At 41.8% G+C, this 11,904-nt stretch overlaps 1 protein-coding gene across 1 annotated transcript; it reads right to left on the bottom strand.

Moving 5' to 3' along the window:
- Positions 1 to 788: 788 nt before the first annotated feature.
- Positions 789 to 11,883, bottom strand: LOC134880090 (pannexin-1-like). The gene is made up of 8 exons (XM_063906801.1): positions 11,747 to 11,883; positions 7,804 to 8,003; positions 6,665 to 6,780; positions 5,075 to 5,262; positions 4,308 to 4,586; positions 3,975 to 4,197; positions 2,746 to 2,995; positions 789 to 2,216 (listed from the first exon to the last, which is right to left on the bottom strand). Exons 2-8 carry the CDS (start codon positions 7,982 to 7,984, stop codon positions 2,140 to 2,142), a joined length of 1,314 nt encoding a protein of 437 aa, XP_063762871.1. The 5' UTR covers positions 7,985 to 8,003; positions 11,747 to 11,883; the 3' UTR covers positions 789 to 2,139.
- Positions 11,884 to 11,904: the final 21 nt, after the last annotated feature.

The following is an 11,904-nucleotide window of genomic DNA, read 5'->3' as shown; positions in this document are numbered from 1 at the left end:
TTGTGAAACATTTTCTAACTTGAAATCCGGGGCTATTTCTAAAACAACCGGGTCTCCAGCCAGGCCAGACGACGCCACTGTGTGGGACAAATGATCTGAAAAATGCTGTGCAGTCCACACAAAGAAGGACACCTGGTCACCCTAGTTGTAAATCATTTTGTTGTGTGTGGAATTGGTTTAATATTAGTTAAATCATCCACACCCACCGGACAGCAGGGCGCTGAGGACATGGAGAGGGGCCCCATCTACTGTCTGACGGAGGGCCCCCTGTAGTTCTCATCAGGCTGCAGCAGGTTTATAATGAGTCTGCACTCAGCCCTTTACAACATTCTGTTAGAATTGCAATTTCTGCCACTTCATATTGGTTCTCCCCCACATTTCAGAGGGAATATTTTACTTTTAAGTTCTAGGTTTAACATTTACGAAGCAATGATTTGCTTATAGTAATGCAGTTTTAAACTATAAAACTATTCAAATGAATTTAACCTTGACCAGCTGTGACAATTAAATGTTAATGCATCAAAATAAATTATCTAACATTATATTTCAGTATAATAAGGCAAGGGAAAGGCTTCCTACTTCTTTTGAGTACTTTTACGTTATGTCTTGAGGTTAAAACCTGCCAGCATATTGTGAAGTGTGTCCTCCTGATCACGTTCTGAATGTGTCTGTTAGAATCATATAGTCACTAAACATTTGGGAGGTTATCCTAAACTGAATACGACCCTCCTCCTCTCGCTGCTGCATAGGGTCCGCTCCCCACTCACAGTGATCACAGCAGTCAGCAGTAAAATGTACCATATTTATTTTTCGCAGACTGCAGACAGTCCTACAAGTGTCATAGTTAACATTCATGGTATCTCAAACATGAACTACAGCAGTTTCCAACATGAAGTCCTGTCAGGAATCAAACCCTGGAAAGGTTTTCTCACACAACAAGCGTCAGTATCTTCCCAAGACTTTACACTAAAAGAGAACCAAAGGCACAGAAATGGGACCCCAATAAGCTATCTCGTAAAAAAACAGCAGAAAAAAGTTATAAAACACGCAATAAAGAGATATAACCCCAGCAACTTCCTAATGATATGTTCAAAATGTTCCACTTAGTGCAGTTCATATATACAGACAGTGGAAGAGGCTCACAGAGTAAACTGATCCCATGTGACTGTCCCTGAGACTCCCAAACAAGCCGTACATGTTCAAGACCAGGCTGAGACATCCAAACATCTACATAGAATAAATAAACTCCGATGGATCAACATAAAGCACCCCACTGGATAGAACTTTAGCTGGTACCTAAAGAAATTATTTTTAAACATTAGGTTCAAACTATTTGAAGCATTTCTTTTTATAAATGTCCCGTTAAACAGTTTGTGTTTGTACCGCTGTTGGCGTGACATGTAAAACAACTCATTTGAATAAAGCATACAAAGAAACAAAACTTTGAGAACTTTCATCTGATACAACGCCACAGCACTGCGCTGCGGCTGATCTGTGGTAGACATCACTAGAGTCTTGAAATGTGATCATAAATCAAAAGTACATCCTCCCACAATGACAGTGCAAATAAATACATCCCCTCTTCTGAAGGGAACTGTACGACTGCAATTAAGACAATGTCGTACTCTCAGTTTGAATTTAAGGTTGACATTTCCCTTCGGTGTTTGACACTTTCTATACTCCTACACATCTATTAAAGAGGAATTCAGGAAATAACATGAAATCATGTATGACATCCTAGCATTATTCTAAACAGCTAGAGCAGAACATTCTTGAAATGATCAGCATTCAAACTTAAGTTCATTAGCCTGAGGCATAATTTCCCACAATTCATAGGGTGGATCAGTATATCATAGTACTGTAGTGCTTTAACCTGAAACCCAAAATAATTTGGACACACACACACACACACACACACACACACACACACACACACACACACACACACACACACACACACACACACACACACACACACACACACACACACACACACACACACACACACACACACACACACACACACACACACACACACACACACACACATCTCTGCTTGTTGTTTTGATCGGTTTTGAAAGAAAGGCACATAAACATTAGTTTGAACAAGGTAGAAGATGAGATGATTTCCACCCAGCCTCACTGCGCTCGCTGGCGGACGGTGTCCCCCCCTCTGCCCGTCACGTCGCAGTTTCCTGGCAGCAGAGGAGTGAGCTCTGAAAACACATCACTGCATGTTACTGAATATCATTTAGGCTGTTGGTGAGAAATCTTCCCAGAGCGCTTCACAGTCTGTACAGAACTAGTCTCTACCTTAAGGCCAGTTAGCTTAGCTTAGCTCAAATACTGGGAACGGACAGAAAGAGCAAGCATTGCTCCGTCCCACCCTGAGAGAATCTGCATCCTATTAATGTAGAAATCACAAATCTGACAGTGGAGAGTTGTTTTTTTGTGATATCAACCTTTTCGTCTAACTGTGTAAGAAAGTGATGAGGCCTGTGACTCTCCTAAAGACCATAACAAAAATATAAGACAATGTCCATTGCTGTTTCCTAAAATCTGAATCATTTCTGATGGTACAGACCGCTTAAAGTGAAACACTGAAAGTAAAACCTCTAACTCATTTTAAAACCTTCCCTCCAAATTTACTAAAATTAACAAAACATTTTAAATGACCTAAAACACAAGATGTATTATAGAGTAGATGTGACTTAAAAGAACTTTCCAGAAATCATGTGTGCTCACCTTTCATCTCGGTCGCCGTCTTGCTGTGGTTGTCTGCGGAGGAGTTGGGATGGGTGGAACTGTTGGCAGCTGAGGGGCTACTGCCAGAGTTCTCTACTCCCGTCCTTACTGAATCCTGTTTCGTTGCAGCCCCCCCCTGCTTGTTCCCATCCACAGTGTCCATCTTCACCAGGTAGAGAGTCTGCAGAAGCCCCATCGCATCGAAGTCCTCTCCGGAGCATCCGTCCCGTCTCCTCAGCAGCTCCAACACCTGCACACACACCGATCCATATATTAACGTTTACTCATGTTGCACGTGCTCAACCTGATCACACATATAAGGACCCCCACAGCCCTGTCACATCAGGTAGAGATCCATTAACACCAAACTTATTTACACTTAATAACATGAAGCAGTAATGCTTCCATGCACAGGGTCTCATGTTTAGTCTGTTAAGGGAGTAACGGCTGGACCTTCCATCCCTCACTAACATTTCCACTCTTCATCGATGTCTTCCTGTAATCTGTCCTGACTGTTTGTCAGTACCGAGCTACGTCCAACATTCATCCCTTACTTTCAGCTAATCTCATCCAACCATTTATTACTTTTTGGACTGACCTTACTTTAAATTTAATCTGGACATTTCAACTTTTCACTAACATTTAGCTTAATATTTCAACCATTATCTAATATGCATCTTATTTATAAAGCGCTTTTCTGGGAACTCAAACATTTTACAAAGTAAGAGTTCATAAAAACACAACATCAATTACAGATTCATTTGATTTCTGATTTGAACAGGTGTATGTGTAACATCATTTAATGGTAGCTATTTCAACAATTCATCTTCTTACGATTAGATCTGTAACAATAGTTTATGATGACTTTGCTATTTCGACCTTTTACATATTATTACAAGATCAATATTTCAACCACTGGCAGTACTTTAAGCAAACTATTAACACCTCTCTGCTAGCACACTCACTGGAGTTTACAGACTCCCACAAAGTGTTCAGGTTCAAGCTCTTCAGATTAGCAGAGCTACAGTTTCCAGAACACCTGGCGGCCTCAGAAGTAGCCCCCGGATCACTGTTTACTCCTCATAAACAGAGATATGTGACCCTAATAAATCTTCATGTTGTGCGATGAGCTGTAACTGTTGATCTTACAGCTCTACAACGGGACCAATGTATTGTGGCATGATGGGAGGACAGCGCTCCTGGAGAGGGAAACACACACACAAGCAGACCTTGATGTATTTGTAGGACTTGAGTTCGCTGATGTTCTCCTCCAGGAAGAGCAGATACAGAGAGAGGTCGTCCCACCGGCTGCTGGGGGCGGGCAGGACGCTCACGGTGGGCAGTGATTGGTAGGTTTCCAGGAAGCGTGCATGTCCATTGCAGAAGAGGGGGCGGAAACCAGCATAGATCACTGCGGGAACCAGCGCAATGAACAGGACCAAGTTCACCATGCTGGAGGCAGAGAGAGGGAAACAGCCTGCAGTTATATGGGGAACATTTGAAATAAAAATAGATCATTAAAATAATCGCTTGCTTCATAAGCTGACTGCACAGACATGTACCTGAGCAGAGAAAAGACCCCCACAGCAATCAGCTTACACTGCACCCTCTCCGGGACCCCCGGGTCCGAGGCCAGCAGCCCCACACGCAGCTGACAGCCAAACTCATCGGTGACGGAGGCCAGGCGGAGGTAGTATCCCAGGTACACACAGGCACACAGCAGGGTGACCAGCGTCAGACCGCGGCACAGCAGGTAGTAAACCAGCATGGAGCGGGAGAAGCGCTTCGTCATCAGAAACTTCTCCACCAGAGGGTAGTTAAAACACCCGTCAGTGGGGTCGCTGCGCAGGGGGGAGAGAACAGCAGATATAGAAGTACCAAATATTGCAACACATTGCATCTTCAAAAAGATGGTGCTCAGTCCCTGTCTGTGAAACCATCAACACCTGAACCAGCCTGAGCCTAACCCTCACTGTGGAGTGTAATTTGAATGCTTGAATAAAGCAGTGAGGTTTAACCTTTCAAAGTTTTAAAACAAGCGTGGCGTTTCATTAATAATAAATCAAATGTTGTGGTCGTACACTCTGCCTCTCCACTGGCTGTCAGCAGTCCAAAGTGAAACTGCCTTCATACAAGTGAACCACACCAGAGAAGTAAATCAGTAATCTCACAGGAACATTAACCAGGAGATAAAGCAAATCACGCTATGTGTAAAACAGGATTTTTCTTTCTGTTCCTGTTCTTCACTTTGCTTGTACTTGTCTTCAGTGATGCTGTATCTGAGCCAGCAGCAGCCTGACCTCTGACCCTCCTCCAGCTGTTTTTCTACCTGTCGGGGCCCAGAAGGCCCGACGTGGCCATGCGTTTGGCCAGAGTGACGGCGCGGTTGTAGCAGCGGTCCAGCTCCTCCATGATGAAGCTGAGGTCTGACTGCAGGAGGGGGGCCGCAGAGAACCTCCAGAAGAGAGCCGGGACATACATGAGCACCGCCACCAGCAGCAGGATGTACGGGAAGAACTGCACGGAAGAGACGGGACACAAATCACACTTTTGGAAATGAGAGGTCTGAAAGTGAACAGGACCAAACCACAGCTCAGGTCTTCATCAGCGTCTCGGTTCCGTCTTCAGTGGACACGAACGTCCTCTCACTTCCTCAGAGAAGAGGTCAGAGCTGAACCACTATGTGATGCAACCTGCTCAGGATGGAGGCCTTCATTTGAAGATCACTATAATAAACATGTTGGGTAGAAGGCTTTGTTTGGTTACCGCTATATTAAAATAGTTTTAAATGTTAAATTGTGTTTTGCTTTTTAGGTGTCACCCGTCTTTAATTCCAATTTAGAAACAACCCGAGTTCTCTTTCACTTACACACAGAAAAACATTAGACCTGAGTTGACTTTTGATCATAATTCATGGTTTTAAATTACAGGATGTGAAGTCAAGATTAACAGCTTCCTGTGCTGGAGTGTGTCCAGTTCCCGTGGTATAAACACCACAACAGAAATGCATGCTATTCTTTTTTGGTATTGATTGACGATAAAAGAAGAGGACGCTCTGAGTGACAGCACAGAAGCTGCACAGTGGACCCTGATCTCTGTGTCACTACACAACAGGTGCGTGTGTGTGTTGTTGCTTGTTTTAGTTTCAGTGCTGCGAGTATAACAACATAAAGATTCATTTAGGAATGTAGAGACACGCCTAATATTGCACTGTGTTCCTCTAGGCTAAAAACATCTCAAAATAAATGTTCTCCACCACACCCTGAAAGGACAAAACTGAAGTCAGTGTAGAAAGGAAGTTTAACCTATTGTTTTAGATGTATTAAAAACAAGGAACAAAACAGGAAGCAAGCTGATGAAATGCTCACAATTTAACCGGGTAAAACATGTGGACCCTGTTCAACATCAACTTTCTTCAGCTTGGTATTATGGGCGTGCTGCAGGACCTCAGAGCTGCAGTCACAATAGTTTCAGTATCCCTTTATTGGCTGATGATTTTCTAGATGAATAGACTGGTGTATACACTGTCAGAAAATAATGAATAATGTCTATCAGCCATTCTGTTTATTTTGATAAAAGAAAAGGAGAGCAGGATATCTGTGTATGGGAGACTGAAAACAGCCATACTGACATTTTGTAATGAAAATATACTTAACTCTTGATCAATTATCAAATAAATTTGCTCTTATTTTCCTGCTGATCTACTAACCCCTGCAGCTCTGCGTAACATACTACTTACTGCATGGCCTGATGACTCATGTTGCTCTGAGTGTGTTCAGCTGCCTAACCTGCCTCTGCTGTAGGTGTGCTCACAGTGTGTGAAGACATATTTTAAGTATCAAACTTATGTTCAACACGCCATTGGAGTAGTGTGAGCAGCTGAAGCTGTGTGTGTGTGTGTGTGTGTGTGTGTGTGTACCTTGTGCAGCCACAGAGGTACAGTGTGTGTGTGCACAGACGCCCAGCAGTAGGAGTCCACATAAGCAGCCTGCCTCCAGGAGAAGTTATTGGGAGCGAAGCAGCTGATCTGAGTACCTGAGCAGAACAGAGACACAGCAACCAGTGACGGGAGGAAACGAGGAAATGAAGCACAGTTTATTTTGGTAATGTTAGTTCAACATTTTAATCGGCACTCTCAAAGATGAGGAGTCAGGCTGTTTATTGGTTTGCCACTGCAGGATGTCTGGATTTTAAGATGTACATTTAAGATTAGCCTTTTATGTGTTCTAACCTAATCACCTTCTTGAAATAAATGAACAAATAAAGAAATAAGTACTGTCTTTGTAATTTTCTTTATATCATTTATTTTTGGGTGGATCTATTTACTCATTTATTAATATTGTTATCATTATTATTGTCTTTTTTTTCCTTTGACCCAATTTATTTATTTAAGTGGGGAAAAAGGGGGTACATTTGCCATTATGCTCCTTCTTGATTGTGTTACCCTGTGAAAATTCAATAAATATAGATACAAAATACAAGTAAACCAGAGTTGTGTTATTGAATCAATAGGGAAGCATTCAACAGTATCGATGTATTCCAGCAGCAAGGATACACAGAAACACAGTACAGACAAACAGGAATGGAACAAAGGGACAAAAGACATGATAATTAGAACCGGTAACATCCGTATGATCATTTGCCTAACAATGGTCACAGTGGAACCCTTCTGTCTGTCCAATGCTGGAGAACAGGAGGACACCAGACGTGTGTATTAAAGGTGTGAAGAAGCCCAGGGGTCACAGCCAAGCAAAAACAAGTTCATAGACAAAACATGTAAATTAAGCTTTTCTTCTTCTATGTAATGTTCCTGAGTATGGGGGGGCAATCTGTGGCTGCTCACATGGAGATCTCTCTGATTCCCTGTGCTCTTCATGTTGAATGGGTGTGTTCTGTGCCTCACATTTCAGATGTGTGTGTGCTTTGATCCTGCCGACCATGATCACCACTCAGAGAGGAGTAAACCTTTAGTAGCCTCCTTCCTGGAATCAACCTGAAGTGTAAACAGGGACCAGGTCTTTGAACAGACTCCGGTCCTGACTCCGACGGTCCACTCACCCACTGAGACCTCCTGAGCAAAGGCCAGAGAGATGAGCAGGAGGGGCAGGCCCACGGCCACACACGTCACCATCTTGTCCACCGCCAGCTCCGTGCGGACGCTGCGGTATCGAGCCTGGTTCGGGTCCTTCAGCAGGAAATCGCTGAACACGTACTCCGTAGCCACGTGTGCGATGGCCATCTCAGCGCTGCTCTGTTACCTGCAGCAATGACACATACTTTAGTTTGAATCTGCGTTTGGTGGCCTGATCATTATTATTTAGAGTCATTGTGTGCCTATTGATTTTAACATGATCCGTGTGTCAATCATTTCCTGGTCTCTTAAGGATATCACATGTTCCTCTTTCACCAGAGCCTCCAGTCATCAGTGGGAGGGGTTCCCTGCCATAGAGACCAGCAGGGTGCAGTAGACCCCCACACACAGAGTACCAGTCTAATGAACCGGGGGGCTGACCCCAATGTTCTGTCCCTGCTTTCTATATCAGAATCAGAATCCAGTTTATTGGCAGGTACGTTTACTCATACAAGGAATTAGATTTGATGTTTGGTGGAGCGAACATAAACAATCTAAAAGAATAAGTTGTGAAAGAAGGTCAAAAATATAAAGATAATGAAAACAAGTATTTTTAAGACAGAAAATGCTAAAGACACGTATTTACACCACATTTGCTGGAGTGCAACAAACTAAGTGAAAACTATCCTCCAGTTTGGTTGATTTTAGTACACCCGATCACCTTAGAACCTGAAGCATCAAGTCTGCATTTTCATGATGACGACACAGACAAGTACTTCTGTCAGATGCCTTCGGTGCTGTAACATAGTAGGGCCGCAGAGCACAGAAGGAGGAGTAACTCAGCTTCACGCTCGGGTTCTTCTTGAGAAAGTCACTATGGAGGTTCAGCATTGAGTCTGTTAAAATCATCCGTTGATGTTTCATCTTGTTCCTTGTGATGGTGTCTGTCTTATCAGTTGTCATGCGAGATGAGTTTACAATGAACTCCTTAACAGTATGGCTGATACGTTGGAGATATGTTGCCGCCTTCTTTGTTGTCTGTTTTTTGTCATTCATTAACTTGTAGCTAACACCAAACTGGCGAACCCTATGAAGAAGCCGATACTTCTTTAAAACCTTGCCTGATAATGGCAGTTGTGGGTGACCAGATTTACCAATGGCACGTCTCCGTGCCACAGGCGTTGTTTTATTCATTTTCAGCTCTCGGCAGAGAACATTGTGGAAAAGAAGAGATTTCCTAATGTTAGGGTTCCTAAGTTGGCTTCCTGCTGTCATCCTGTCTGTTGCTGTTCGTGGAGAATCTACTATCAATTTATCACTTCGTTTGTCATTTGATTTGTCAATTTGAGCCTTTTTCTTTATCCGCCATTTCTGTTTTTTTAGCCTGTTTCTCTCTTTTGTCAATTTCCCAATCTTTTCTTTCAATGCTTTCACCTCCCTCGAGTGCCGTTTTCTGGTTTTTCTCCTCTCCCTCATGGCTGCAACAGTATGCCTGCTGGTAGTTGGCTCCTCATTCTGCTCTGGACTATCTGGTGGGGTATCTATTTCCTGCATAGCTCTGGACCTCCTAGACTTTCTCTGTGCTTTCCTCCAATATTTTCTGCGATGACGCTTTTCTCTTGGTCCTAATTGTCCTACTTGTTTGACAGTTTTCTTTAGGACCCTCTCTTTCCACCTTTCTCTCTCCTTTTCTAAATTCTCCCTTCTGCTCTCTGGGTTGCTGTTTAACCTTTCTCTCCTTTTTCTCTGGTATTCTCTGTTTCTTTTCCTTTGATCTTCAACTGATTTTTTAGCCATGTTTGCCTACGGTTCAGATAAAAGCATGCATTTTAGCTGCAATTTGGCATTTAAGATATTTTCAGTCAATTAACATGTAGTTATTAGATCATAATCAAGTTATGCAGTTATTTTGCATTACTTTAGTATAAGGATTATTTGAATAACTTGAGTATTTAGAGCACTTTTCAACTCCGTCAGCTTACATGTCAACACCGTCAGACACAATATCTGAAGGAGTTGACGCCTGATGGAGTTGACCAAACTACATGTTTTTTCAATCTAATCATGTCTAGTACATGGTAGCCATTTTGATTTCCCTCAGTTGCCGACTGCCACTACAAACTAAACAAAAATACTAACTTCTATTTCAAAATTCTTGATTGAAATAGTCCCTAATTTGAAGACAGTGTTGACACATAAAAGCTGTGACCACAGGGATTTCAACTTGTTTTCTGAATATTTAACAAAAATGTTAAACTTACGAGACCATGTGGTGTATTGCTGCATCCATCAAGAGAAAGAAGTCAAAAAGGGGGTCCTCAGGGTTATAGCTGAGCAAGATATGCCTGATTTATTTCAAATTTGAAAAAAGTCTGATGGAGTTGACATGAAGTGAGGACACTACTTTGAAAGGCTGTTGTTAATGGATAAAATAATGCAATGTTCACTTTAAGCATATTGTGATCTCTTATTAAGCCTTCCAATTAACTTCAAATACATTTTTGTGCATTTTTGCCATTTTTTAACACTTATTTTTGCAGTTTGATACTGTGACCTCTAACGGAGGACAAGTTCATTTGCATGGACTTTCATTGTACAGTGCCGGTATTTTATGAATTATTATGAAATAATATAAATACATACAAAACTAAGTGTGTAAACACTCACAGATCTTTCATATCCAACGTTTAAAGCCTTTTTAAATGAAATATTTTATTGATTTTTAAGGAAAATTGCAACATTTAGACGGGAGACATGTTTTCTCCCTAATTTCAAGAATCAGTGATTGTCATTGAAAACATATTTTCAGTGGACATAAACCTTTCTTTTTATTATTTTTCCTATTTAAAGTCAGTGACAATTCGTACATATTTCTTTTGTTATCTATTTAATAACCGCTTTTTATTTTTAGTTTCTTTCTTACACCCACTGAAACCCACAGCTGCGGTTCCCAACGGTCCGTGAATCTCACCTGACGTAAACTCAGCTCTCTTCACTAACAGTGGTGATCTGTAGGTGTTATCGGCTGCTGGTAGTTCCTACTGTCTGAGTCTCTTAAACCATGTTGGTCATCATCACATAACGGTACACACACAGTGTGGGATCAATAGCTGTTTACTTGTAGGACTGTCAGAGGTTCAAGTGGTGAGACATGCCGATTTATAAACCGGTTGCCACAACATAAGGTTCGTTTGTTCAGCTAGACTCAGGAGGGTTTCTGGATATCCAATAACATTTTATAGATCATAAAAATAAAGATCATGTATTTTAGCTGACGAAAAATGGAAGAAGTACTCTTATCTTGTACTCAAGTAAAAGCAGAAATACCACAGGAGGGAATACTCTGTTACACAAAGTATTAGCATAAATGTACTTAAAGTAGCGACAGTAAAAGTAGTCATTGTTTGATTGGTCCATTTCAGAATAATATCTCTGATATGTTTTATAATTATTGATCATTAAAGTGTTCTCAGAGCTGGTAAAGGTGCAGCTAGTTTGAATGGCTTTGTATACTGCAGGGTAGCTGCTGGATTTACTCCAGGTGAACTAAAGTCTGATTTAAGGGCTGATTATATTTCGGAAGTCAGACATTAGTGTAAATAAATGAAATGGATTAAAAGTACACCATTTTCCTCTGAAGAATAGAGTTATAGTACAGAGTAGCAACACATTTAAATACTCAAGTAAAGTACAAGTCCCTCAAAATTGTACTTTAGCAGTGTTACGATTAAAAGTACTTAGTTGCTTTCCACTACTGACGGAGTCCTTGTTGTGGAAGCCAGTCAGATGTAAAGCAGCTAATGGGACTCGCTGTCAGACAGGCTGACCTCACTTCACCTCCGCACACACCGCTTCTCTCCAGCTAAGAACGAAAACTGACGTTATTTTTATTATATTCCATATTAAACGAAATAATGACCTGGAACTTACCGAACGTTAAGGACAGTCTCCCGCTCAGTATGTGTCTTAAAGTGTCATAGCTGTCAGCTGCAGCTCAGATAACTTATAGCTGTTTCCAGCAGTCCTCAACAACGGCAGCACCTCCACATCCAGCAGCTGCAGTTCTACTGAGAGTGTTTCCTGTAAGA

Source organism: Eleginops maclovinus, chromosome 18 (genome assembly GCF_036324505.1).
Source record: "Eleginops maclovinus isolate JMC-PN-2008 ecotype Puerto Natales chromosome 18, JC_Emac_rtc_rv5, whole genome shotgun sequence".
NCBI lineage: Eukaryota > Metazoa > Chordata > Actinopteri > Perciformes > Eleginopidae > Eleginops > Eleginops maclovinus.
This window is presented reverse-complemented; position numbering and strand designations above follow the sequence as displayed.